At 44.2% G+C, this 25,006-nt stretch overlaps 1 protein-coding gene across 1 annotated transcript in view; it reads right to left on the reverse strand.

The window, feature by feature from the left end:
• Positions 1–22,042, reverse strand: part of TMEM178A (transmembrane protein 178A) — a 48,337-nt gene extending 26,295 nt beyond the window's left edge. The window contains exon 1 of the mRNA XM_034659617.1: positions 21,524–22,042. Coding sequence (XP_034515508.1) covers positions 21,524–21,923 — 400 coding nt within the window. The 5' untranslated portion in view covers positions 21,924–22,042. The remainder of the gene's footprint in view (positions 1–21,523) is intronic.
• Positions 22,043–25,006: the final 2,964 nt, after the last annotated feature.

Raw genomic sequence — 25,006 nt, forward strand, 5'->3', positions numbered from 1 at the left:
CCCCCACAGCCGCACACTCCAAAGTGAAGTCCCCATTCTCCCTCCTACCAGAATTCACCCACCTACCCACACAGTTCCAACAGTCCAAACAACCGTCAGGTGCTGGAGCCCGAAATATAAACGTTCTTCCCATCCAGTCCCAAGGACAGAGTGCAGCCGAGCTGTACTTTTTCTGACCCGCACTGATCCCACACAGCCCTAAGAAGCCTCGTCAGAGGACACGGAGGACACGAAGAGCACAGCATAACTGGCAAATAGTCCAGAGCTGCACCTTACCACAGTCCCTGTTGAATCTCATCACACAGGGCCCCGCCACACTCCAGCCCATGTCTCATCAGAACAAGCCCATGCAATGTTGCCAGCCCCAATTCTACATCAAGCAGCATGAATGACAGAGACTGCCAGACAGGAAAATTTTTAAAAAGTGCCAATAAGCGGTTTTGCTAAGCATCACTTCAATTCTCTATTTGAGAACACAGTGTTTAGAACCGGGGAGCAGGCAGGGTCTATCAGAAATCACAAAAATTAAGAACGAATACGCCACACCACCCTCCCCAATTCACCTGGTGGGGCCAGCCACCCTGCCTTCTTGGGCAGGGAGGGGGGCACCCTGCAGGCCCTGAGCCTCTTATCTGCTCCCCACCCTGCCCCCAGGCCCTGTGCTCAGTGAGGCCTCTCCCTGCAGCTACCAGCTCAGCCCAGAGCCTCAGCACATTAGCATTCCTGACACTCCCCAGGACCCAAGGGGGAAACTTCCAGCTGCCTTGTTCTTAAGCATCACCCTAGGCTCCAGAAGCCTGAGCCAGTGCATAATTGACAAGGAATATGTTGATAAGGAATGGGACTGTTCCAAGTTTCTGAAGGATAACTAGGTAATTAAAAGGAAAACCTAATTTAAGAAAATCCTGGAGAAATTTTTTTTTTTAACTCTCTGGCAACATCCTTTCTGGATTATTCTCCTTTGCCATAAGACTTCTGTTTTGCCTTTGTTGGGTTTTCAAAGCCTGAGGTTAGATATCCAATGTTCCAGGGACCCCACGGTTCTCGGCCTCTCGGCCTCCTCAGGGGGTGACTTTAAAAAGCCTTGGGGGGCGCCTGGGTGGCACAGCGGTTGGGCGTCTGCCTTCGGCTCAGGGCGTGATCCCGGCGTTATGGGATCGAGCCCCCACATCAGGCTCCTCTGCTATGAGCCTGCTTCTTCCTCTCCCACTCCCCCTGCTTGTGTTCCCTCTCTCGCTGGCTGTCTCTATCTCTGTCAAATAAATAAATAAAATCTTTAAAAATAAAAATAAAAAAAAATAAAAAGCCTTGGACGAGAAGTAGAAGGGCCACCTGTCTCTTTCAAGGGCACCTGAGTAACTGTTTTCCCAGTCTCGGCACCTGGCGGCCTTGGACAAGAAGTAGAAGGGCCACCTGTCTCTTTCAAGGGCACCTGAGTAACTGTTTTCCCAGTCTCGGCACCTGGCGACTTCCTCCCCGGGGCTTGGCACAGTGCCCTCTGAGGACCCTGGCACCCCGGCTTGGGCAGGGCAGTGCAGAAGGACTGAGACCACACCATCAATTGCCAGGGGCACAAACGTGCAGAGACGAAATCAGCCTGGGCAGTGCTCCCTGCTTCTGGCCGCGTGGCTTCACTGCCTGCTGGTTTAATACCACACAATGAGCCAGCCAGCTGCCAAAACGCAACCTGAGATGCACAAAGAAACATGTGGGGCTTCACGACAGTACACCAGGAGCTCCGTCACTTCTTAGGAGACAGCCTGGACCAGCCCTGTCCTTCATTCCACCTCGCCTCCCCCTGCTGGAGGTCGGCTTAACGGTAAATTATGGCCCTACCTTTATGAAATCCTCTGAGTCTTAGTTAATCTGTAAAATGGGGCTGCTGATATTGATTTCATAGTGTCTTCCGAGGACTATAAAGGAGCAGGCGTTTTTATACGTGACCACCTTCAGTCCGCAGCCCCTGCACTGCCCAGCTAAGTCTGTCTAACCCAACCGGTCTTCTCCAGCCCGATTTGTTGAAGAGTTTGTTTAACCTCAGCTGTTGGACACTGTGGCCTTCCTCCAGTCCAATCTCACCTCTAATGTGAATGAAAATGAACAGAGGCCCTACCCTCAGAAAGCTTAGAGTCTACTGCAGGACCCTGGCATTTCTGAAATAATAGCACAAGTAGACACAAAATGACAAGTCTGACATAAAGAGGACCCAGGGCTCTGAGACCACAGAGCAGGATGCCTGAGCCATGAGGGGAAGAGTGAGGCCATCCAGGAAAGCTGAGGTCTCAAGGATGGGCAGGAATATCCTTGTGGGGCAGAAGGAAGGGGATGAACAGGGCTTTGAAGAGGAAGGTCTGCGGTACCGGGGTGCAGGGTGCTGGGGGTGGGAGGCTGTCGCGAGAGAGGAAAGTGGGACTAGCCCACGGAAAGCCTGAAGGTGGGTTCAGACTTGCTGTTTATCTTAAGCCCCAAAAGAAGTCACCACAGATTAGAAACGATCGGAATTGGTGATATGATCAGAATTGATTTTTTTGGTTTGTTTTTGAAACAAGCATAAAACACTTGACTCTTGCCTCAATGTGGAGAACGGACTGGAGGGGGCCAGGAGTCATTTCCGTGACGCAAATACAGTCAGGCTGCTGCAGAACTGCCCAGAGAGACGCACTCCCGGTGAGGGGGAGTCAGAGGAGGCATCCTAGGGTGAATTTTAAAACTGAGTCCGAGTCAGCCAGGTCATGAGTGGCGACGTTTGGGGGAGGCATGGGCATTCCAGACGGAAGAAGAACAAAAAGCAAAAAGCAAAATAGCAGAGGTAAGGAGCATTTCCAGGGCCTGAAGGGTCCAGGAGGTTTGGTGTTGCGGAGCTTGAAGTGTGTGACAGTGAGTGACGAGGATAAGGAGCTCAGAGGGGAGGTTGGCAGAGAGCAGGCAGCCGAGTGCCTTCCCCCCACTGCCAGGCCTCATCCGGGAAGGTATCAGGAGCCACAGAAGGGTTTAAGCAGGCCAGCGATATGATCAAGTTTTATTTCAGATATATGATCCTGTCAGCTGGGCCAAAAAGGGGATATGAGGACATACGAGAGTCAGAAAGAATAAATTAACTAGAAGGCCAGGCATCTACATGTTAAAATACTATGGAGATATTAAAAATGATGAAAATTGCAGAATTCTTGTGGCTTAATGCTGGATACAAAGCAGTACATATTGTGTTATCTCAAATATGTCTTCGTGTATATATTTGCATAAGGACCGGATAAAAAGAAACCCAACTTTCACAGGCTTCTATAACTAAGTTGCAAGGTTATAAACGACTTTTGTTGTCCTCTTTGCAGGTTTCTGCACTGTCTACAATGAGCATATGTTTACGAAAGTTCATAATGAGAAAAATGTAAAGATCTAAACAACATAAACTCAGCATGAATGGTCCTATCAAACTGGTAGCAACAATTTACATTTTGCTAGTGCCTGATATCCAGTGACCCTAAATCTTCAGCCACAGATAATATCATTCTCTCTGTGTTCACAGAGAGGAAAATGAAAAACAGGGAGGCAAAAATGATTCCTTTAACGTGACAAAGGGCTAGAGGCAGAGCAGATAGAAACTAGGGAGATGTGTATACCCTCTTGAGCTGGTTCAATTCTTTTTGCTGAGAAACTATTTGAACAGAGCAGATCATGCACAGTCCAATAATTAAGAGAGCCAAAATAATTAGAAACAGTCAACAGACTGCATGATTATCAGCCCAAATCAATAAAGAAGAAGTCAATGTGAAGCCTTGGATAAGTAAGGCCTCAGACTATACTGTTACGGGGACAGTAATTCCAGAATCCCGAGCTCAAGTATGACAGTATTTTTCTGGAAGTGGGGGGGAGGGGGCAGCATTAGCAGGGAAGAAAGCAGAAGGTGCTTCCACACTGTGCCCATCATCACCCATGCTGATTGTTAAAAAGGGGGAAAAAGCTAACACAGGGGGTACATAACCATGACACACTTGACTTCGTGCCAAAAGGGATGGCACAGGCAGTCCCATTTGTCTAATGACTGGTCATCTCAGGGCTTTTCCTCCAAGCCTCCTTGTCACCCTCAGGAGTAACATAAACGTGATCCTGAATGAAGCCACCCATATAGACTTCAGACCTTCCTGCTTCCCTCCTGCCCAGGACAAGCGCCCATCCTCCACCTGGGCGGGGGAGCTGTGGGCCCAGGATAGCACCAAGTGGCTGATTTTCTGACTGCACCCACAAAGCGCAGCAAAGAGAGCCCTATGTGATGCTTATTAATTAGTTAATCAGAAATCTTAAAGAAATCTTAAAGAAACCCAGTGGCATTTTGTAATATGGCTCCTATTGCCTAAAGCAACATTCTTGGCTTTGTTGGATGGGTGAGGTGAGATTATGGGGAGGGAGTATGGGGGATGTGGGAGGCTTCCCAAAATTGCCAAGCTTGCAAGATTAAACAAGTGCAAATTAGTCAATGTCCAAATTTATGCTGAAATGGAAGATACTGTACTTTGCAAGCTAATAAAGTGGCATTTCCACGTAAATACACAGCAAATGAATCACCAATTTACATTTTCTTAATCTACTACAAGTGGTCTTGAGGATCAAGACAATTAACCAGAAGTTCGGCATCCCTGGGTCCTAATTCAGCCTTGCCACCGCCAATCCTGTATCTGCTTCATCTAAAGGAGGGAATAATGGGCTGTCATGGGAGAGAACCGCGGGCAAGCCAAGGCTGTGAACAGGATGACTATGTGGGATCCCCTGCAAATGAGACCCAGCCGTGCCTGTCCCTCACCCAGACACTGTCACAGATCTGCCCATTTGCCCTCTCGGTGACCCCTTTCTATTTCTGAGCCCTCTTGACATTCTTGCCCTGTCACCATTCTCGATTTCTCTGTAGGAAGAATGGTCACAAACCTGACGTCGTTCCATAAATAGTACCTTCATGCTGTACTTATGCAAGACTTGCTTCTTGCCACACAGAAGAGCCCCCACCCCCCCAAAAGTCCCCCTCGGTGACAATCAAGGCCCGCAGAGTATGTCCTCAAACCTCACCCAGAGACTATTTGCTCTAACTTCAGACCTAATTCCTACGTGCTTCATCTATGGCCCCCTGTTCCTAGCAGATTCGACACAGCAAAGTGAAATATATAAAAGGGCAGCTAGAGGCAGACCACAGAGGCAGAAGAAAGTGATATTTAGAAAAGCAGCAAGCGTTAAAAAAAAAAAATCAGAGCAAGCACAATTTTTTAAAGAATAGTAGACTGTGTTATTTAGTTTTGAGGCACAGAGTTCTACACACCTCTGCGTTCCCTAAGGATACCTAAGTATTACGTCATCATTCATAATGATGACTGAATCATGATGCAAAAGTTAAATCTGGTGCTGTTTCAGAAGGCAGGATGTGCATTGTGCATTGAATAAAAACCTCCATCCACTGAGAGGCCCAGAAAGGTCGATTTTAGCTATCTGGGAAACTCACCCTGACTTCCTGATGCTCTAAATAAATCATAACATGTAATAATTTGGAAAACTCTTAGAAATCATGAAGTCTGACCCTTCACTTTGAAAACAACCAACAGAGATCTAGAGAGGTTTATGTGACTTGCCAAGGTCTGACAGGCAGCAGGAAGAGCCAGGGCTAGGCCTGGAGCTCCTGGGGCCCAGGTCTCTGCACCTTCCCCCACCCTCACCTCACCCTCCCCCCACCATCACCACAGAAGCACATCCCCCTCTGTATACAAATGGTAATTACCAGCAGTTCCAGTGTCATTCCCCTGGACCACCTACACTTACTCAGGGAACATGTGTCCTTTTTCTCCTTGTGAAAAGCTGCTTTGAGTGCTGTGGAAGGAATGTGCTGTGTACCTTTAAGGTGCTTTTTTAATACTCCATGAGTATGGCACTCCTCGTCATATGGCTAATACAGAGAAATTTCCCTTACCTAGTTCATAATCTCCCACGGATCGTGTAAGACTCTTGTATTAACTGTTTGTAAAAGGAAACAAAGAAACAAAATCCTTAAAAAATGAAGAAACTTTCTAAGAAATATACTCCCAAACCAAGAAACCAAATTTAAGACCGCCATGTGATGGCTTTCCTCTCTTTCTCTGTGGACTTGCTTCTCTCCCATCTTCCCCACCACCATTTAGTGAGTGAGTTAACCTTCTTTGAACAGGTTTATTTTTCTCCTCTTAGATAATCTTCTAAGTAAGTCTTCTAAATAACCCAATGCTTATGACTGGGGCAAGGTGAGGTGTACTACCTGAATACCCTAGACCACATACCGTCTGTCTTCTGGATGTCACACTCTGACTCTCTCCGTAGGAACCAGCCTGACCCTGATGGAGATGATGCAGATGATTGGCCTGCCTACCTAGTCTCTGGTTTGTGTGGAAGGATTTAAGTAAAAACAACTGGTCCTATCAAGGATCGGAAGTTGAGTGGTGGATCGGCCATTACAATCATTGCCATGGATGACCAAAGAGGTTATCTAGGTATATCCTTTCCTCTGCAAAGGAGGAAACTTGGGGTCAACGAAAGTCATATCACGTTCGAACAAGTCTTTCAGTATAATTAACTATTATGCCAGTTACAATATGTGGCAAGCCACCAAAAATATCATTTGGGGGGGAGGAAAGAAACTGAAATGAATAATCAGAATTCATAATATGAATTAAATTAAACTGATCAAATATAACTTCCAGGTATTTAACACAGTGGATTATTAAATTCAGAAAGCATATCTTTAAAACTTTTGAACAAAATGAAGCATCACACATAATTGTAGACTTCTCATTGACTTCACATAGATTATGAGTATTAAATGCTCTTCGAGGCAAAGAAGGAATAAAGCTAGAATTTTTCCTTTAGTAACAAAAAAGTATATGATTTTTTTTCTTTCATCAAAATCTTTTCAAAACTTCCTCAAAAACATTTAAAACTGAGTGAGTAAGGCAAAATTTAAATTATACTATGCAATTTTCTAAAGGGTACTCCTTTTTGTTCTCCATTATAAACTCTGACTCCAGTGCCTAAAACCAGGTCTATTTTATTATTACCAATTCCCTACGAAATCATCTAAGAAGAAAAAAAATTATACAGTTGAATTCTTCCAACCAAATGGCAAACATTGCTCCCACAGAAGAGAATTCCTAGAACAATATAGGAAGTCCTGCTCTCTCCTTTGAAATCCTCAGAAAATGAAAAAGAAAACTAAGCAATAAGAAAGCCTGTCATGTTCAAAAAAGCAAAGACAAGACATATGGGTGAATAATTTGAAAACAAGAACAGGCTCTCAAATTTGGATTGTCCTAATGCTTGCTTACCTGCTTCTAGAAAGAACTGACCTTTCCTCTCCTTACACTTTGCAGAGTTAATTAAGCTGCTGTTTTCTGGGCATCCTATAACTACAGCCGGTTAATGCTGAAAGACACCCAACAGGTTACACTGATCCAATCTCTGTATTTACGAACAAGAAAATGAGGCTCTGGAGAGGTGAGGTGACTTGCGCAAGGTCACAAAGTAGAGTTAATAACAGAGTGGAGAAGATGCCCCCAGTCTCCTGACTCCCGTCTCCTCAGAAAACTGCAAAATAAACTCGCTGGGAGGGAGATCACTTCAGAACGCCAGCAAAGCCACTGCGCTCTTGGAGAGCCCCCTCTCCTGGAAGAGCCCTGAGAGCCCTCTTGTATCCCGCGGGATCCTCCCGCAGACGGACAGCCTCTGGAGCAAGGAGCCCGCCACAGCAGAGCAGCTCCGCGAAAGGCCTGACAAGGGCGGCAACCGAGAGTCTTTCTGCAGTTTATTCCAGCTATTCTGCCCTCTGGCCAAAGGAAGTATATAATTGGACTTGCAACAATTTTATTGAAAAAAAATGCGTATTTAATAGACCAAAACTGTACAAAGAAATACTTGGAATGAACTTTGCAAAACACAATGTAGGTACCGAGTTCCTAGTATTTCTAAAGCCCCCCACTAGGTCCTTTGAGAGAAGAGAGACAACAGAACACTTCCTTGATGGTAGAGACTTCCTGTGGAGATAAGCAGGAAGACAAGAAAACCTCGATAATAATACAATCCTTTAGTTCGGGATTGAGAACATTTTATGAGGAAAATCCCCCAAAAAGAAGCACCGTGTTAATTTTACACTGATTCTTTGAACACTTCAAAAATAAAAGCATAGCATAAATGCTTTTTTTGCATCTACTACTCTTACTACTTTTTAAAAAATACCAAGGACTTTGTCTTTTTTGAATTAATTATTAGAGTCCTACATCTTGAAAACTGGGGACAATTCTCCCTTCTCCTCCTTGAGCTGAACCAAAAATGATGGAGTAGGCGAGAAGAAAATGAACCATTTAGGATGACCGTGATGTGAGTTAAGCCAATGCAATTTTTTCAGTGGCCATTCTATGGAAAGATCGCCATGTGCCAGGCACTAATCAGGTGGCACCTGTCCCTGGCCTTAAGGTAGGGAGAAAAATGGACAAGGACATAAGCCACAATACAACGTAGGAAGTACTGTCATAGAGGTATGTATAAAGCACACTGGGGTCTCAGCTAATAAAGCAATTAACTTTGCAGAGTGAGGAGCTGAGGCTAGGGTCAAGGAAGTAACTATGGCACGAAGCTTTCAAGGAAGAGAGCCCAGACGGACAAGAAGGCATCGTACTTCCAGCAGAGGAAACAGGAGATATAATGACACAGAAGTGAAGGGCATATGTATTGAGGGAATAGCAAATGGGCTGGGGTAGCCTGATCCTGGGTTTCACAGAGGAGTGGCCGGGTATATCACCGGAAAGGTAGTTGGAGCTACGCGGTGAAGATTATTTTATGACCTTTTATGATCTGCTGAGAAGTTTAGGCTTATAGCTGTGAACAGTGGGAAACCATCCGAGACTTTGTTTTTTCTTTACCATTTTAACCATTTTTAAGTGAACAATCCCATTTCATTTAGTCCATAATCCCCTACTTTTTTCAGAACATATTTATCAACCCAAAAGAAAACCCATTATGCAGTCACTATCCCTTCCTCCCTTCTTGTTTTCTCTATGGATTGGCCTATTCTGGATATTTCTATAAATGGAATCATACTATACGTTGCTTTTTGTGTCTGGCTTCTTCCACTTAGCATAATGGTTCCATGATTCATCTGTATTGTGGCATGCACCAGCAAATCATTCCTTTTTTATAGCTGAATAATGTTTCATTATGTAACAGACCACATTGTGTTTACCTACGCATCAATGGGTGGACATTTGGGCCGTGTCCACATTTCGGCTCCTGTGAATAGTGCTGCTATGAACACAGGAGTAGAAGATTTTGTTTGAGTTCCTGTTTTCAACTCTTCTGGGTATATTTCTAGGAGTGGAATTGCTGGATCATTTGATAATTCTGTGTTTAACTTATTAAGGAAGCCCTCAGCCAGAGACTTTTACTAAAAGGAAAGACATGACAAGATTGTGTTTTAGAAAGATAAAGGTACTAATAGATATTTAAAGCAACAAGATCCCCATAGAGATGGTCCTTCAAAGAGTCACCAAATAGCTGCTCATTTGTTCCTTCCTGCTTTCTTTTCTTTCTTGCCTGCTCTCGTGCTTTTTTTTTTTTTTTTTTTTGAACCTACAAATTGGCATGCAATCTGGTGGTCCAAATATATGTCCACCCACATACCTTGTGGCTCTACACCATCTCCTGAGGCTTCTGTGCTAAATTCCTGCTAGCTCAGCCCATCTGTAATGGTTCAGATTGTTTTCTTGCTTTCAAATTCCTGCTCTAAAGAGGTACCAAGCTTTAATAAATAGGCCTCTCAGTTTCAAATGAGATGTCCAGGAGAAGCATAGTAATTCCTTCCGAAAATGTGAGGTGCACTGGAGTGGGTTGGCTTGAACATGCCTGCTGAGATGACTGGGGTTCATCCTAACCAGTCTCCCTCCACCCCCTCCTCCAAACCCAAGATCACACACGGCCAAACAACTGCTTCCTCACATGGCCTTCTGGGTTTGCAATTTTGAAAGCAAACAGCTCTTCACAGAAATTTCATGGATTATTCAGGCCCTATAAAGACACTAGTAACGTGTCAAATTAGAATTGGTTAGTTTCTCAGGTTTTGAACGTGGGCCTCTACCAACACATCAGGACACAGACAACAGCAGGGGGATTTGCTAATTTTCCTTCTCAGGTGGTTATAGGGATAGATGCACTTGGTAGTTGTAATAATGGTCACTTGGTTACCAGTCAAGGGATGAGAATGAAATATATGATTGTCACTGTTGTTTTCCTACTGGAAATTAAAACAGGTCATATTGTGGGATGAAGAGATTTTTATAAACCAAGCTGGCTTGGGGGTGGGGGTCAGGCATATTCAGAATAATGATCTCCACGGAGCTCTTCTCTGGTGTGCATGGAACTTCTGTGTGTGTGTGGGGGGGGGAGTGTTGTACATCCAAGAAGCACTGAAACACTGACCTCACCAAGCCAGTGTGTGTCAAATTTATAACAACTGCACTATCAGCTCTTAGAATACATCCATAGCCTCCCAAAGCACAATTTTGAACATTGTACATTCCATTTTTAAAAGTGCGATTATAAATAAGCCTCCTTAGAAACAACCATTAAGTCTCTGGGTCACTAGAGATTAAAGAATCACAACCAGCTCTTCACAAAGGCACCAGGCTTTCAAGGCACTTCCACGTGCCCAAGAAAGGTGGCAGAATATGCCACTTTTGCATAAGGATTATTGTGAGCTGAAAGCAATTGAGAAGTAGATCTAAGAAAACATCTCTGCTCTCCTCCTTCCCCTCTCTACCAGGAAGGATAGGAGCTAATCACCCGAGACAATTCTAGACTCTTATCAGCCCAGAGACAATACCAGCGGAATCTACATTAAAAAACATGGCTAAAACTAGTCCTTATCTATCTTAAGTTTCCCTAATATATTTGCCTTCCCACAACATTTCAGTTCTATAAACTCCAAGTCCTTTTCCTTTCTATGGTCTCTTCTTAAAAATTTATTATTCTTTTGTTATGATGCTATATAAGCCCAAGTTCTAACCACCACTTTGAGTTACTTATCTCTGAGCGCTCCCATGTGTATGCACCATGCACATATTAAACTTCTGTTTGTTTTCTTTTGTTAATCTGTCTTCTGTCAGTCTGATTTATAAGGTCCCAAAGAGAGAAGTTGGGGGTGGAGAGGGGGAGAAAGATATTTTCCCCCCTATGCCCATCAGGGCAGGATGTGGAGAGAGAACACGGTATATTTGGAAAAGCTAGTAGAAAATCTGGATGCTCCTCTCAGTCCTGATCTACCTGCAGAATGACCACAGGTAGGACAGGACTGCCATTTGGAAGTCCCTGCTGTGGCAGGCACTATGACTGTATACACAACAGCCACATTTCCTTAGCTGACAGAGACCAAATCTTGTTCACCTGCCAGGCAGCCAAATGCTTCCCTGGGGAGACTGGGCCCTTCTCCAGGGCCAAGGGAAAACTTAATTGGTCTAAGGAAATTATGATAATTCCATTCCACTTGCCAGGGATTGGTTTAGGAATGGTCATGTGACAATGGTATCACCAATGAGACCACTGGAAAGTCTGCCCAGAGACCTTTGGGAAATTACACTTATTATAAAAAAGGTTCACAAAATGGGGCATGGCCTCCCTTCCTTCCTAGCCTCTTAACTGTCACTGTGTAAGGAAGTGACTCATGGCACTGCTGTGACCAGGAAGAGACATGCCTGAAGGTAAAAACACCCATGTTGGGACTACTAAAACCCAACAGCACTGAATCTTTAATCAGCCTGGGTACAGGCTTCCTCCAGACATCTTGTTATGGGAGATAATACATTTTCCTTATAGGTTAAACCATTTTTATTTGAGTTTTCTGTTATTTGGCACTAAGAGATCCTTAACTGATAAACCCACCTATGTAAGTAGATGTTTATCAAGCACTTTATTAATTGCATTTTTAAAAATTAGACCCATAGCTCAAATTATAATGTTTCATTACTAATCAGAAATGCTACTGTACCTGACCTTTTTAGAAATAAAAACAACTCTAGAAAATTACATATATAGAGTACTTGGCCAGGGGGGAAGGGGGAAATGTCTGCCATTTTAACCTATAAATAGAACTGGAAGCGTGCTAAAACAAAAACTCTGTCATAGTTTGGAAACCAAAATATGCTCTAAAGAGTACCCGTGCCACAAATTTCCAAAATGAAAATCTGGGGCCTGTTAGTAAGAAGCACTCAATTTCCCCCATGGCATAATCAAAATATTACTGCAGAATCATCTGTATGTGTGGCTTAGAGACTAGGGAATGACTCTGCCTCTCAGGGGCTCTCAGGTGTATTTATTTCAATAACTGTGTCACATTTGGAGGACATACAAAACTGAACTTCTATATGATTTCTCCTGTCATTTTTTAAGATTTTTCCCAAATCAGGTGTGTCGGGACCAGTTCAGAAGACAAACAGGTAATAAGTTCTTTATACATCTCTCAAATTTCCAAATCAGCAGTAATGTCTGGGGATGACTTTGGGGGACTAAAGCATCCATGCATACAATATGCATCAGCTCCCCTTACAACTCTCCACCCCTAAAAAATACACAATGTAGATAAAGCCCCCACTCTCACTGCCAGTCAGACTGGGTGTCTCTAAGCTTCTTCTATACAAGACTGAAGGGCCTCCCTTACCCAAATGGTAGACTGTTTTATAAATTAAAACAAATTCAAAATGATGCCGATTACAACATCCCCTCTCTCACAGGCATTCTGATAAGACACCTTCCGAAAGAAAAGGAGGGAATTTGAGCTGGTCGGCTCAAAATTGATAGGCACTGGTGGCACAAGTGAAGATCTTCTATCACGGGGATCACAGCGATAAAAGGGGGTGATAATCACCACTCAAAGTTCCTTTCAACTCTGTGGATCTTTGATTCTACATGTGCTCACCCATTTTCCTCCCACCAATCTGAGTTTCCTCCAGAAAGAAACGGTAACTCTTGAGACAACACAAAAAAAAAAAAAAAAAAGGAAAGAATGACACAACATGATTTTGATTCTTCTTCGGTGGACATCTTCCGGCTAGATTTTATCTTTTACTGCTGAATAGCAAACGCTTTCCCTGTGTCTTTGGTTTTGTTTTGTTTCCACTCTTGAACAAAAGACACTGTTTTTCAGAAACGTTCATGTTAGCCATCACTGTCACTTTACTGCCACTCCTTACTTCAGCTTATCTCATTATTTGTCTGGTACTTGTGAGTTTCAGCTTCCTTCAACCAATACTTCCATTGTCTGAACACCCAGGTCTCTTACAATATGTTCCATATGAAGAATGAAGTGACCTGGCCCAAGGGATTCTGAGGCATCAGCGGCATAAAACAAATTGAGTTGGCCTCAGCTCAATTTTATTTTTGGTTTCTTCTCCCCTACAGTTTTCTCCCGCGACATCAAACTGTCGCTGCGACGATCGGTATCGTAATTTCTCAATCACATGACAAGTGATCACTTGTGTTGTTTCTCAGGATAACTTCGTTGAGTACCATTTAACAGGATGCACGGGCTTAACATTCCATGACAACTGTAAACATCACTATAAGCAGTTTTCAAAATCGTGAGAACTTAAGAAATGGCATTTAAAGTCAAATTCACCACCTACCCAGACCTCCTTCCTCGCTGCTCTGGGTATGATTAGGGAAACGCAACCCCACAAGACAGGAAGACATAGCACCCATATTTTTCACTAAGCAGCCTCTTATCTTCAAAAGCCTTTCCTTTCCAACACTCAGTAACATTTGTTGACTGACTGTTGAGTGAAGCAAATGCTCACAACCCCTACACCAAATAAAAATTCCTTAAAATGTAAACAAAAGAGATGGAAGCCAAATATAGCCCTCTCCACCCCCCCACTCTCCCCACCCTGCCTGCTCCCCTGTGATAGACCCAAAGTCTGCATGTCAGTGCTTCTTGGCAGATGGAAGCATCAGTGTTGATTTGCAGTTGAGTGACCTGTTGCAAAGGGACAAATAAGCCTTCTGGAATTATCGATACATTCAGAATTTCCCACTTACATTCCTGGAACCTTTTCCCTGAGTACCTATACAGTAACAAATTACCTGGAGAAGACCAAAAGGGAACACAGCACACCTTAAGGTTCTTCGAGAAGAAATTAGTTGATTGCTTTTTAGCTGTGAACAAAATATCAAAAAGTCTGAACACTGGGGGATATCTAGCAAGTTACAGAAAATAATTCCAGGTATCCTCAGTAATTTGAGATAACAGAAACTAAAATATGGTTTGTATTGTTCCCCTTTTCTTCACTTGCTAATGCATTCGCTGATGGGTGTCCCCACGACATTATTGTTAGGTCTGCAATCAGTTTATCCGGCTGAATTTCAAGAAAGATGGAACACAGCATATAGTTTCCAGTTACCCTGCAGCAAACAAAAGCTGTCAGCTTCAGACGCCGACGCTGAGTGTCTGATGCTCCAAGTTCAGTTACATCCTTTTAGTTAAAACTTGCAATAAAATAGATTAATCACTGCAATCACTTTTAACCACAGGGAAACACTATAAGAAAGTGAAAAAAAATCAACTGTCATAAATTTTATCAGCTTTTGGAAGATAAAGTCCACTTTCTATTTACAGATGCCTTTATTTTGATAAAAATCTTTACAACCAGTTGTACAAAGCTTTAGGCAATGTCAGTGTTCTGGTGGGGTTTGTTTTTTTTAAATAATAACTATAGGAAAACTAATTTTTTTACCCTGAAGCAAGCCTACATGGTTCAAATGATCTTAGCTGAACCACCCCCAACATGGTGAGCTCATGTTTTAGTCCAAAGGAGACCCGTCTGCTCTTTGAAGTATTTGCCCATCCTCCAGTTTGATTGTTTTCAACTTCTCCTCTCTAGTTCACCAGCTGCTTCTGCAAGGGGGTGGCAAGTGAAGAGGCTGACCAAATCTGATTATTTTCATTCTTTTATCCTGCAAATAGTACCAGAACATAGAACCCAGATGTCCACACACCTGAGTATGAAAGGACAGAGGAAGTTCCCTGAAAGAGAAGGTGGACAAGAAAAAGGTGGGCCAAAGGAATCAGGAGACAGCCACCTTGAGATCACAGCTGGCTTGGCAGAGGTCACAGATCAATAATCTGGGGTTCACTGCCCTTCAGGTATGACAGAGATGAAAGGAAAGTTCATTCTTGCTTAGCGGTTGAGAAACCCTTTGACCTGCCTAAATGCCTTCAATGTTCCCACTCCTCCTGGGCCCCAGCTTAGCAGCGAGGGTCTCCCTCTCTCCCTCAAAGGATCTTCCCGTCCAGATGCTCCCCTAACAAAAGCTTATCTCCTATGGCAATCAAGAACACTTACAATTACCAGCAGTCAGCCTGATGGGGTTTGAGGGCTCTTTTTGAGCTTTGGAGAAGAAAAATCAGTAGCTAAGGAAAAAAAAATCACAGCAACGTGGATATAATTGGATGTGAACTTTCTATGACATAGCCAAAACTCTTCCTTTCTTCCCCTCAAAGCCATTGCTAAATGTTATCCATGAGACACAGTGGATACAAATGTCATTGATTCTGGCAATTCTGATCCCAAACCACTTAAAACCCCATCCACTCCTGTGTTTCTAAGTCACTTTTAAAAGACAATTCTTATGTGCGGATGGAAAGAATTTAAGCAAATATCTCTTTTTGAGAGCAGAGAGGCAAGTAAGAATTTAATTTCTATTCAAGATAACCTTCAGGACGCTAGCAGTAGACTGTGTTGAATCATAAAGTACGACTCTTGGCTGTGTTCAGCCTCAAAACACTTCGCGACAAAACCACAAATCTAGTCATTAAGAGTTGTGTGGTATGAGCTGGCGGTTGTTTAATCAAAAAGGGCTCATTTAATACTGCGCCTGGTGTCAGAAAGGATACAGAAATAAAATGCGTCTTCTCTCCTTTGTGCAAGATGAATGTGTGTGACATAACAGGGCACTGGGAGACCCCCCGGAAAGTTCAGCCAGGATAGGAAAAATCCCTCCTTTCTTGGCTCAGATGAGAAACTTGGCTCTGCTAATGAGCAGTGAGAGATGCACTCTTCAAAGGGGAGTCTGCACATGCCAGGGGGTATCCAAGCAATCTTTTGGAACATAGGGTGAAAATAGTTGAACTTGTGTTGATATCTATTACCACCTTCCTTCAAAATTTGCTTTTGTCTGTGTTTTATGATGCATATGTTGATATGATCCATGCACGTAATTTAAAATGAATAAATAAAATTATATAGAAGGATGCTCAAAACAATATCAGAGACCACTTGTTTTCCAAGTAAAGAAAGAGAAAGAAAGTCTTAACGATATCCCCAGCACCCCCAAAATTGAGGAATCTCTTTGCAAGCAGCATCTTCTGGTTCAAGACAAGATCTGAGAACAATATGTGCGCCAACGGGTCAGAGAGGAGAAACAGTGCTGGCCTCTCAACTTTCCTAGATCATCTGCTCTTGGGCGATAATTATTCTAACACAAGTGATACTTTGGTCTACAAATGAGCTGAAGGAACGCATCAATCTATTTCTGTGTCAGGTAGAACTTGGTGGGTCCTGTACGGACTATTAATTTCATGGAAAATAAGCAACAGGGAAAACAGATAAATCATTAGCAGAGTAAAGAGCAGATCCAATGAATTCCTACCAATTTTCCTACTTTCTTTCTCTTGCAGAGAACAAAATGACAAAGTATGTGTGTCCCACTGTCTTTGATATCTCTGTTTATCTCATTAGATGAAAAATGCTTCTGAAACCACAAGGACATGTTTTATTTCAAGTTTCAAGAATTCAATCCTAAATGATTTATACAAGTTAACATTATGCATACAGAATTATCATCTTCACATTTCTGAAATTCTACCCCTTTAAATTTCATAAAAAAACACTGCAACATTAATTTTCCTTTTGTTTATTGCAGGCAATGTGTAATATTAGAATTTGATTTACATCGACAAGGTACATATATTTGAAATGTACTCCTAATTGTTTTTAATGAAAATTTTTAATTAAAAAAATTCAGAAAATGAAGTGAAGACTAGTAAGAACAGTTGGAACTTTTGATATAATTTCAATGACTAATCCCCATTCAAAATTAATTTCTCCAAAGTTCTACATAATGGATTCACAAGTCTCATCAATGTTTATTTATTAAAATCAGTGTTTTCAGTAACTGAAAGAAGCATTATATAATGTTTCCAACTGAGTCTCCTTCCATCTGTCCTCCTATTTGAATGTTCATCCAGTAGTTTAAACAGAAGAGCTGTACTTGGAACAGAAGAGCTGGCATCCCCCAAAGGGCAGAGCGCTACATCCCTTTGCACCGTATCCTCCGTCATTTGCCTACCAGTGCTAGCAGCCTTCCCCACGTGCTCGTCCCATAACCTACCAAGGGTGGTTCCTACATTATTACCCACGAGAAACTCCACCACTTGATATGAACTCTATGAGGACAGACATTTGAATCCATTTAAGCACTCCTGTATCCTCTACACCTAGAGCAATACCTGACCTCCAATATGTATTTGTCGACTGAATAAATCAGATGAATGAATAAATAAAGAACCTATCTTCAGGTCATCTCTTCTCGTTTCTGGAGCTTCTTATATAATCCACGCCATGTCCACCTGCTCTACTGGCTTCCCCTGACTTTTACATGGACAGGTTTCTTTCAAACCTCTAACAGTCCCAGTGGCAGCACGGAGGGGCCGGAAGCTCTACGCTTTAAGTCCATTCTCTCAAGTTTCTGCAACTAGGTCTCTCAACTTTTATATCCTTCCGATTGCTAAGTGGAGGATGACTTGATTTGCATACAGTACTTACTTTGACCAGCACAGCTTCCCTAGCATCAAAAGTTAGCTGCAAGAAGGAACTATATGGGAGAAGAATTTAGAATCAACTGACCAACTCAGGCGCAAAAGAACCCCATGTGCCTCATCTTGCTCATAAGCTTGCACGTAGTAGGCTTTCAGTGGGCATTTACTGCACTGGATAGTAAACTATGGGAATATCATGTGAACCTAATCTCTCTAAAGACTTTGCAAGTTATTCCAAAGGGCAAGAGAGTGAAATGTGGTCTGGTCAATGCAGTGCTGGGAAGAGGACTTGAAGCTGGAAAAACAACTGTATTCGAACTGTGCTGGTGAATGGTCCTTTGTCAGCCTGGTAGAGTAGCACAGGGTTCTAGTCTTGGTTTTGAATGCATTTAGCAATAACTTTACCACCATTCCTATTGAAGGTCCTCCTCGGAGGTCCAGTCTAGACCTTCTAGGGTCACTCTGGGCTAGAAGTGAACTAGAATCATAACGAAGGGTGATAATTTGGGTATGGTGATTTTTCCCAAATACTTGTCCCATTGAGAAGGATGCTTTTCTGGCTCGTGTGATTTCACTCAAGGAGATTAAGAAGAGATAGTCTATACATTTCATTTATAAACTAATCTCTCATTGTTTACATGGACTGTTTCTGTCTCTGATACATCTCTCAGAAATACTCGCCTGGCCTCCAGTAACATGAGATGCAAATAATTCCAACTGTGAGAATGCTTTCCATATTATCAACTCACACTTTCCTCTCTGAAACTTTTACTCACTTCCAGGCCTTGCCTTCTGAGTCCTATGAAGAACAGCTCATCTCTTTTTTTCCTCAAAACTCACTAAATACCCCAGGCAGTTCTGGGGCCCTTGCCCACCTCACCCTACTCTCCCATATGAGGCTATTTTTCTTCATTTCTTATGATTAAAATTTCTAAATGTTAAAACTCATAAACAAGGTAATTTAGAGAAGGAAGTAAAAATAGACCAGAAGACCCCAGTTACCTAAATTTTTAAATTAGATGTCAACTGCTAGATACATATGACTCATTTAAGAAATTTATGCCAAAGCTACTAACGTCAGATGCCGAAACAAAGGTAATAATGTTTACTTAATACGGATGCCAAAATCAAATTATTTCTAGAATTACAGAATTTCAAAGCCATTCATTTTGCCTATTCATTTCATAGGTAATAAAACGGAGATCCAGAAGGGTTATGTAACTAGTCCAAGGTAGGTTAGTTGCAATGTTGAAAGTACTCGAAGCATTTTTGGCCATCTCCCAAACAACAAATTATATCATGTACTGATATCTGTCATTTTCTCCAAACTCCTCATGTTGTAATAATGTCAGCTCATTAACTTCCCAGAAAGCGAAATTTACAGTTATTACAACAATGTTAAATTTTAGAACTAGAAAATTCCCCAAAGAAGAGTCAGCTTTCCTAATATCATAGACAAGAAAACTGAAAACCAATGAGGTCTGGACACTTCTTGGAGGATACACTGCAACTGGGTGGTAGAGCCAACAATGGAGCCCATGTCTTCTGGTTACAGCCTAGAACCCTTCGCTGTTTTGCACGAAGGATTAGCTAAACACCATCAATAGTACAAAGCTGATACTGTTTTAATCCAAAATACTGCATCCATGATGAGAAAAATATGATTTTAACTAGTATAGGAATCTTATGGAAGTGCTAGGCTGGACGAACATTTGCCAGAAAGACTGTAGAAGAAGGGATTTTGAACAATACGTGGAAGATTGGATTCAATGACCTCTAAAGACCCTTTAAGGTTAGGATTATTTGAACCTGGACTACCCCAGAGCTGGGCACCTCAGCTAGCCAGGGCACTTCCAGAAGTGGGGAATGTGCAGTATCCTGTGGAGGTCCCTCTCCTGTTGTTGGGTTAGACTCTGCCCTGCTGTTTCAGGCATTCCTCATATGCAATTTACATGCAATCAACTACTGTAGGCATAGAAAGAGTGTAAGGCAATGCAGCTCTGTCTTGTCCAAAGACAGACTACACTGCTTAGCTTTCAAAATTGCCTTGCCTAAATGAGCATTCCATAACTCAGCCTCCAAATCCAGCTTTTACAGTTTGTTCATGTACTATGCTACTATCAGAATTAATTATGCAGCATCTTCATGAGGTGAAATCAGATTTGGATGTGAGTTAGGAGAAGAAAGAAAAAGGTACACTTCCCAGAGGAAGGTTACTGTATCTCCCCCCCCCAAAAGCGCTGGGGTCCTTCCATGCATAGACAGATTTCAGATGGCAGTCCCCAGCTGAGCTAGCCATGGGAAGGAGGAAGTTGACATGTATGAGAAATGGAGAATATGCCAACTAACAAGACTCTGAAGGCCTAAATGTTATTAACCCCCTCCTTTCCATGTAATCCCATTCCACACTGTAATTCCACACAAGTCTGTTCGCTGGCTTTCCTAAATGGCTACTAAATACTAAAATGCAGTGATTTTAGACTTTTTATTTTTTTTACAATAATGAGTCCAAGGGAAAGAAGGGGTTTAGGGTTTTTTTTTTTTTTCATTTCAGAAGAAAAGAATTTATATTAAGAGTAGAGCTCTGAAAGTTAGAAGGAAACTTCACCAATGGGATTGTCCCTTGAATATTTTTACATGAATGAGATCACCAAAACAAAACAAAACAAAAAAATCAAACTTGTGATTACACGCATGGGAGCCGGGTGTGGCATAGATTTCAGAGTAAACTGATGCTCTACAACTCAGGACCAAACCCAAAACTACACCAAAAGCAACCTTACAAGGTATCACACAGGAGAGACCCCACGCCAAATCCAGAGAGCTACACTTTAAAGGGCTTGGGCACGTCCCTCCTCCCCTCACCCTAGTGTGCCTAGACAGTGAGGATGGTGTGTGGAGTGACCAGGAAGGTTGGGAAAAAGTAGATGTCCTATCTGTGTTCAACTGCCTCACCAAGGCATGAATGCTATCTGAGGTCTAATCAACAGGAAACCCTGCACTTTGGGGTTGGGAAGAAGGTCTCGGGCCTCCTTTGCTTCCCATTAGCCTGCCAGACTGGGATGGCCACACCAGTTCCGTCTAATGCCAACATCAGCACAATACAAGAAAAAGCCCCTTTCCGCCTCTTCTGAGACTTGCACCACTTTTCTTTCGAAGGTATTTCTAAAAGGAAAGCACAACTTGAGAGGTGCCCGGCTGGTAAAGGTCGGGTCTTTTTTATCGTTACCCTCCGTAGGGGAGCAATGTCAAGAAAACCTACACCTGCATTCCAAGTCAGGCAGGTGTACAAAGACAGCAAAGGACGAGGGGAAAGGAAAGGAAGAAGGGAAAAGGAGGCAAAGGAAGGAAAGAAGCAGATAAAAGGGGGGAGGGGGCGCCTAAAGCCCAGACTTGAGGGGAGGAGAGGGAAAGCAGGATGCGAAGGAAAGAACAGAGTCATGGAAAGAAAGAAGAGCCGAGAGAGAGAAGAAGGGAGGAAGGGGTGGTCAAGAAAGGGAGAGAAATGAAGAAAGGAGGCGGCCGGGAAGGATGAAAGAATGATCCGGGGAGCGGAGCGCGGGGCCGCGGCGGGGAGGGGGCCGTGGGGACCGGCGCGCCCCTGGGGAGCCGCGGGCTGCTCTCCCCGCGCGGGCGCCCAGGGCGCAGGGCGCACGGGCCGCTCACCTTTCAGGATGAGGGTGTCGATGTCCCGGTCGATGCCCAGGAAGTAGCACTTCCTCCAGAGGCCCGAGTAGGTGGCGAAGAGCGGCCGGCCGCACTCGGCGTCCAGCCCGCCGAGCCCCAGCAGCGAGCGCCAGGACTCGGGGTCGGCGCGCCCCGGGCCCCCCGGGAGCAGCCGGCGCCCCAGCGGGGGCGAGTCCCGCAGCGGCAGGTGCGACAGCGGCATCAGGCGGTTCTTCTGGTCCGGGGGGTCGGCGCCCGCGCGGCTGCGCTCGCAGCTCTCCTTGTGGCGCCGGGGGTCGGTCTCGTACCAGTGGTCGGTGAAGATGGCCGTGACGAGCAGCCCCAGGGAGCAGAGGCTGAGGCCGAGGCTGAGCGCCGTGACGAGCGCCCGCAGCTCCATGGCTTCCCGCCCCGCCGCAGCCGCCGGTGGGCTCGCGCGCCGCCGCCAGACACAATGCACTTGGCCTCGGCTCTCCTCCGCGCTCCCTCCCGCGTTCCCCCACCTGCCCCCCACCTCCCTCCCGCGGCCTCCCCGCCCTCTGCTCCCGGCCCGGCTCCCTCCGGGTCCCACTCCCCGGCTCGGCTCCGACCGCCCTCCAGGCCCCCCTGCTCCCCGCGGCCCCCCTGCGCCGCTCGTACTTTCGAGCCCTCCCTCCTCCCAGCCCCTCGCCTGCCTGTCGGCACCCCCCACCCTCTCGTCCCCTCGCCTCCTCTCCACCTCTCGAGCCTGCCTTCCGCCCTTCTCTCCAGCGATCCCCCTTCCCTTTTAATCCCTCCCCGCCGCCCTCACTTTTCTCTCCTATCCTCCTCTCTCCCCTAACCCTGTCCCCACTTCCCCCTACTTTTCTTCAACTCTTCCTCTCTCTCTTTTCCCCACTCGTTGTCTCGCTGTTTGCAGACTCCGTGTCCCTTTATAGCCCTGCCCTGGACTCGAAGCTTCTCTCCACCTACCCCTGAGCACACTGCCTCCCCTCCTCTCCCCTCCAACGACCTTAAAAGACATCCACCGACATCAGACTCAGTCTTGTCACTTGTCCAAGTTGATTTTGATCAGTGTCCCGTTTTGTACCCAGAAGCAAATCCCATCCTGATCCGGCTACGTGGTAAAATTTAACTCTTTGGAATCGTGATCTAGAGCTGAGGACCGTTCCTGTGGACACCTGAAGGATGCAGCCCCTTGGACCCCTTGGCAGCTGTCTGCCTGTGCTCTCTCCCTCTCCCATGCCCACTGCAACCTCTAAGCGTTCTCTCTCCTCCAGCCCCTATTCTGGAGAAAGAAAAAAAAAAAGGCACCGAGTGTCACTGAAGCATTAGAACGATGGCCGGGGATTTTCTCCCACTTCCCTCCAGCCTGCTCTGAGTCTGAGTTCTTTTTTGTTGACCACCTCTATCTCCGGGCAGAGTGACAGCCTCCTGGAATTTCTAGAAGAGCATAGGATCAATAAACCCTTGCAATGGCACCTGCTCTGTGAGGTGATTATTGCATTTGAATAAAGCAAGCCCCCAGTAATAAATCAAAGTAATGATTTTTCTCCCTAGCAAGTTTCTTGCATGGAATGGGAGGGTCAACAAGAAAGGAAGGCTACACAACAAAATCCACATCTCAGCTCCCTTCCATTCTTCCAGGGCGCCGTACAATCCATAGATGTTAAATAGGGAAAATGACAGATTCACATTCACTAAAACGAGGAAACGATAGAGCCCAGGGTTGCTGAAAGATTCAACTGCTTTGTGTAGTCTTACAACAGAGGTGCAATACCCTTGTGCCACTTAATACCTTTGGGGCCATGTCAGGGACCGAAAACCATGCTGCACGAGCCCGGGGATGCCAATTCTTGTGTTCTTATGCTATAAAATATTAATGATCAAGAGATTATGAGGCATTCATTAGATGCTAAATGTCATTACTCCATGATTTAATGGGACTTATTAATTAGTGTCCCACATCAGCTGGTATTAATGGGATTTATATACTTCCCCTGGAATGACATCTGTAAAGGTAGAATAGGAATCTTGCTGGGATTTATTTTCATTGCTCAGCATCTTTAGAGCGTGTATTTCCAACGAAGGTTGTATACCTCTTCCAAGCTGTTTAGTTCACAGATAGGTCACCTAAGCAAATCCTTCCGTCATATCGGACCCCTGTGCCCATATCTGCTGACCTGACAGTGTGAATTATTGCTTGGATTTCTCACAGCTTCAGCAAGATTTATGGGGAGCTCTAGTCTAATTAAGGAAGACAAAGAATTATAATTTTAGTGTTTCTCTCACCTATAAGCTTTTCCTTAACAGGAAACGCTAAGCTCATCAAAGGAGGCTTATCTGGATTTACACAAAAATGATGAGACTTAGAAGCCTTCTTTTATTTATACTCTATAATGTGTGTAAAATCCTAGATCTTTATGGATACGCAGAGAGAATACCTTTAACCATAAGCCTACCGTTGACATCTGAAATTCACTCAAGCTGTCACGTGTCCTTTTATTTAAAAAAAACAAAAAAAAGCCTCTCGAGAGAAAGTGATCACAAACCTTGCAAGCCCCAAGGGTGATGAAACCCTTGGCGAGCCCTCACCCTATTTCCATATACTATGCCCTACAAGACACAAATAGCCTGCTACATTTCAGAGCCACCTGATTGTCGTCACACAATAGCCCTGTCCCCAGCTGAAACAGACAGAAGGAACCCTCTTTTTCAGGCACTTTTGTTTAACTTTAAAGAACATAATGTTCTGCATTATTTTCCTAGCCATAAGTCCTTGATCATACCCTTCTTAGAAAATAGCATTATTTTTGAAGTTCATTTATGTCTATGTTTAAGACCGGTCTCAGCATATAATCCAAAGGTTACTCTATGATGGATTACCCTTGATAGTATTTCATAAAAAATGTCACACATTACAAATATGGGCCGGCAGCATGTAATGAGTGCTGCCTCTGCTGGTACCGCGCTAACAGCCTCAGCAGGGATGAGACATACGGTGTGGACACAGGCTTTGCCACGGCAACTGCACGTTGCACCATCCACGTTCTTAAAATTTCCCTTCTGGATATTTCTGACAACGCAGTGTCACCCACTAACCCCCACACTGTTACGGGAGTGGGGATACGAAGATGAATGGACGGTTCCCATCTTCCAGATGCTCCCAGCCTAGTGGCCCGAGTCGGTCACATCCACTGCTCCGTGTGCTCTAGCAGCAATGAGAACAAAGCGTGGTGGGAACATGGATACTGAAAAAACGAACTGCCCAGGGAGGCAGGCAGGCTACTTAGAGACTTCCGAGTTAGTTCCAAAGGATGAGTTAAACTTTACCAGGAGGATTAGATCAGAGATATTGGCATTACAGTCAGAATATGCTTCTTTGATTTATGTATCTACTTCACAAGCTTGGAGACTTTCATATTTGGGACCACCGTAAAACTTTTTTCTACATTTTTAAATCGTAAAGCTGACATGTTCTCACGCCCGACGACAAGCTACATG

This window comes from Ailuropoda melanoleuca, chromosome 4 (assembly GCF_002007445.2).
Source record: "Ailuropoda melanoleuca isolate Jingjing chromosome 4, ASM200744v2, whole genome shotgun sequence".
Classification (NCBI taxonomy): domain Eukaryota; kingdom Metazoa; phylum Chordata; class Mammalia; order Carnivora; family Ursidae; genus Ailuropoda; species Ailuropoda melanoleuca.